The sequence below is a fragment of the Lactuca saligna genome, chromosome 9 (genome assembly GCF_052625555.1).
Source record: "Lactuca saligna cultivar CGN05327 chromosome 9, ASM5262555v1, whole genome shotgun sequence".
NCBI lineage: Eukaryota > Viridiplantae > Streptophyta > Magnoliopsida > Asterales > Asteraceae > Lactuca > Lactuca saligna.
Window position 1 is genome coordinate 114,506,057 of NC_136425.1, and position 3,959 is coordinate 114,510,015.

Below are 3,959 nucleotides of genomic sequence, written 5' to 3' on the forward strand. Positions count from 1 at the left end.
CTGACGAACCAACATTATAACCTACTGTCTCTTCATCTTTAGTGGGTTGTGGTGTTGATTCGACGGAGTTGAAGGACCGAAAAAAGAAGTGATGATGAAGACGTCGATATCACTAAAGATGAAAAATAAAATAGAAGTTGAGAATGATGAAAGATGGGATGGTGAGGAGATACAGATATGTGAGGTCTACTAATTTTTCTTAAACATATAAAGCATAAGTACATAAACAAGAAAACTAATTAAAAAAAATTAATAAGGGGACAATAGTCTTTTTAGGTAAGACAGAGACCAAGTTCGTAACAAAATTAAATAGTAGGGACCATCCGAGTTAAAAAAATTAAATTAATTAAAAAATAAATAGTAGGGATCATCCGAGGAGATATAAATATGTGTGATCTATTAATTTTTATAAATATATAAAAAATAAATACATAGATAAGAAAATTAATTAAAAAAAATAAACTAATAAGGGCACAATAGTATTTTTAGGTAAGACGGGGACCAAACGCGCAACAAAAATAAACAATAAGGATCATTTAAGCTAAAAAAATAAGTTAGCGACCAAAACTACAAATTCCCCCAAACCACAGGGACCATTCATGTAATTTATTTTTTACTTTTCGTTTTGTTCATATTTGGGTAACTATTTTTTTTTTACACATCTAGGTAACAAACTTGTTGAAATCGTTCACATCTAGGATTTAACCTGCTATAGCAGGTCATAATGGTCATATGTGAACACTTCCAAAAAGTTTGTTACCTACATATATACAAATGTGAACGTACCGAAAAGTTAATTAATCAAGTCATATTCCCTAAATATATATATATATATATATATATATATATATATATATATATATATATATATATATATATATATATATATATATATATATATATATATATATGCACTTCTTGCAAAAACCAAGTGGTAAAGTACGGCGCACAGAGAGGAGGTGCGTCTTTTCCCGATGGATTCAGCCAACGGCGCTAAGCCTCTGAGAAAGATTTCAGAGGCATTCGAGGAGATCGCCAACTGTATTAACTCCCAAAACCAGAACACTCAACAACTGGAGCTAGCCCCTTTCTCCAGCGCCTGTTCTCTTGTTTCCCCTCTGTTCCGATGCCTGGGTATTGCATTCAAGTTCGCTGAAATGGACTATGTCGCCAAGGTACGATCACTCACATACATGGCTTATGTTCATCCTTCTATGCTTATGTGAAAATGTGGGGTTTTGAATCTTTGGATTGTATTTCCTGTGTTTATGATATTATAATCCAATCGTATGATATTGTCACTTTGCATCACGATCAGTAGAATTAGGTTATTTAGAATTTTTACTTTGGGTTTTGGATGTTTTCTTTGTTTGAACAGGTGAATGATCTTTGTGAGACTTCAAAGTCAATTTCGACCTTGCAATCGATGATGGAAAAGGATATTGAAGAAAATTGTGTGAGGAAGCCCGGTAGTCACACGAGGAATCTTTTGAGAGTGAAACGCGGTTTGGATATGGTTAGAGTATTGTTTGAGGAGATTCTAGTTTCAGAGTACGTCGTCTTTCTTCTACTTGATCAGTTTATGATACTTTAGAATAAATTGGCCATGATTTGTTAAATTTGATCATTAAGATGCAATGGTGAAATCCTCAAATGGTCGACACCAAACAGGATTTGGAATTCCAATTCTGTTGGCAACTGTACACACTTGTTAGCTTCCTCATGATTGACCTCAAGGTTCCCTTTTCCCCAACCCTCTCCCAGTGATGAAATCCTTTTTCAATTCGGATTCGACAAGAATATGATATCCAAAAACAGAAGAGTCTTAAGAATAAGACAGTTTGCAAAGGGATTTCCAATGGGTCTAAGAAGAATTAAAAAAAAGTCAAGGGAAAAAGAAGATGATGGGTCTTGAATTGGAAAGTAACTAACAAATGCCAGATTTGATTCGTGGGAATTGCTATTCTATTCTGGTATTTGGTTGCAAATAAGTACTGAATTCAATTTCCCCTTTCCAATCCTTCTCCATTTGAAACACCCTTTGTAAACCCTTCTTCACAACTTAGCTGACTCACTTGCTCAATCAATTCATGTCTGGTGATTTTCTCTTGGATTTTCATTGTGTAGTTTCTATAAACCAGGAACACTTCCCCAAGTAGATTATATAAGTCATGAATGCTTTCCAAATAACCTGATAGATATATCATATATGTGGTGACACAAAAAAGGGCTATACGGATACCCCACCAAACCAACGTGAGGGAACAGTTGACAAAAGCAACCTCGGATCTTGTGTTACTTAATGTGGTTTTTTGGCCCTAAGTATATATTTTTTGGTCTTTTTCCAGGGACAATTCTCTAAAGAATCCAGCATCAAAAGCTTATACACAAGTATTCTCTCCATATCATGGATGGGCTGTAAGAAAAGCTGTTGCTGCTGGAATGTATGCCCTTCCTACAAAAGCACAACTCTTGCAAAAGCTTAATGAAGATGGTTAGTTTCTTTCTACTTTCTATTTAGCCACTTTTAGTTAATTTTTATGTCATTGTAATAAACAGTTTAGTTGCTAATAAGAATCGGAAAATTGCAATAAAGTCGCTAATATTACCATAAATTTTAGATTTTCACACCAAGTTATTTTTTTCGCAATTATGTCACTATATTTACAATTTTATTGCAATATCAACCAAATGACCGGTTCTCCCGGTAACCACTTTTCCCAAATTGCAATAAAATCACTAAGTTTACCAAAATTTTGATTTTGACACCGAGTTTCAAATTGCAAGAAAGTCACTATATTACAACCAAATTTTGATTTTCACATCGAGTTTTTTTCTCAATTATGTCATTACATTTACAATTTTATTGCAATGTCAACCAATTGACCGATTCACAAGGAGTTATTGTGGTTTAGAAGTTTTGTGGTAATATAGTGACTTTTTTGCAATTTGTCCAATAAAAAAACCACTTCATTAGCTAAATCGATAAAATAGTGAATGTATGTTGTGGTGTTTTGTATTTTCATATGATATCAATACCATTTAACATGGGAAAATGGTTTTACTAAATGGTTATAAAAAGTGCCTTGGTTTAACCAAGGGGAAAAATAATTAAATACTATAATGATAAGATGGTGAAAGTACAAGTGATTTTGTGTATCATATCCGTTTCTGATTTCTCATTTTGACTAATGAGTCAAGTTAGTGAAAAAAGAAGGTCTTGGTTTTTTTTTTTTACTTGTTCTATATCTATCGTGTGTGCAAAAGACGTGAATGCCCTCTTCATCTTCATCATTGACCTGTATTGACTAGTACAGTCCATGTGCACTTAGAGTTTTATAATTGTTTGTTTTATTATCGACTATTAACCACTCTTTTTATGACTTACAGAAGTTTCTGCAAAGTCTGAGATGCAAAGTTATGTAACTGCATCCACTCTATTGATTGTGTATATTGACAACCTTTTCCAGTCGAGAGAACTGGGCATAGACTGGTGATGATTTACTCAGGAGAGTATAATCTACTTTTGACATATTTATTCCTATCATGAACTCTACTTTTGTGTCACTGTTGTATATCGTACTATGATTACCATTCAACATTCTCAAGTTGGAACCACCACATGTTTTTACTTGACATTGTATGTATTACTAATAAGGATTTGCTTGACTGTTCAGTTTTAAGATAAGATCTCATTAACATATAATTACTTATTATTATTCTTTTTGATAGGTTTGGCATATTTAATCATATTCATATTAACCCTCACACATATATATATATATATATATATATATATATATATATATATATATATATATATATATATATATATATATATATATGGGATGGTCCACTCAAGATTAAAAAAGAAGTATGAGATCTTGAGATTCAACCTGAGTTATATATTTTTTATTTGCCATTCTAACGCTTCAGTGTACCGACAGCAACACCGAGAG

At 32.7% G+C, this 3,959-nt stretch overlaps 1 protein-coding gene across 1 annotated transcript; it reads left to right on the forward strand.

Annotated features, from left to right (window-relative positions):
- The first annotated feature begins 920 nt into the window (after positions 1-920).
- On the forward strand, positions 921-3,706 carry ACD11 (Glycolipid transfer protein (GLTP) family protein). The gene is made up of 4 exons (XM_078975909.1): positions 921-1,175; positions 1,379-1,551; positions 2,349-2,494; positions 3,391-3,706. Exons 1-4 carry the CDS (start codon positions 975-977, stop codon positions 3,495-3,497), a joined length of 627 nt encoding a protein of 208 aa, XP_078832035.1. The 5' UTR covers positions 921-974; the 3' UTR covers positions 3,498-3,706.
- Positions 3,707-3,959: the final 253 nt, after the last annotated feature.

Bases quoted from the DNA above. Each gene is read 5' to 3' on its own strand.
- ACD11 (XM_078975909.1), top strand. From the start codon at position 975: ATGGATTCAGCCAACGGCGCTAAGCCTCTGAGAAAGATTTCAGAGGCA. The intron at 1,552-2,348 runs GTACGTCGTCTT...GTCTTTTTCCAG, and splicing joins GAGGAGATTCTAGTTTCAGA to GGACAATTCTCTAAAGAATC. The intron at 2,495-3,390 runs GTTAGTTTCTTT...TATGACTTACAG, and splicing joins GCAAAAGCTTAATGAAGATG to AAGTTTCTGCAAAGTCTGAG.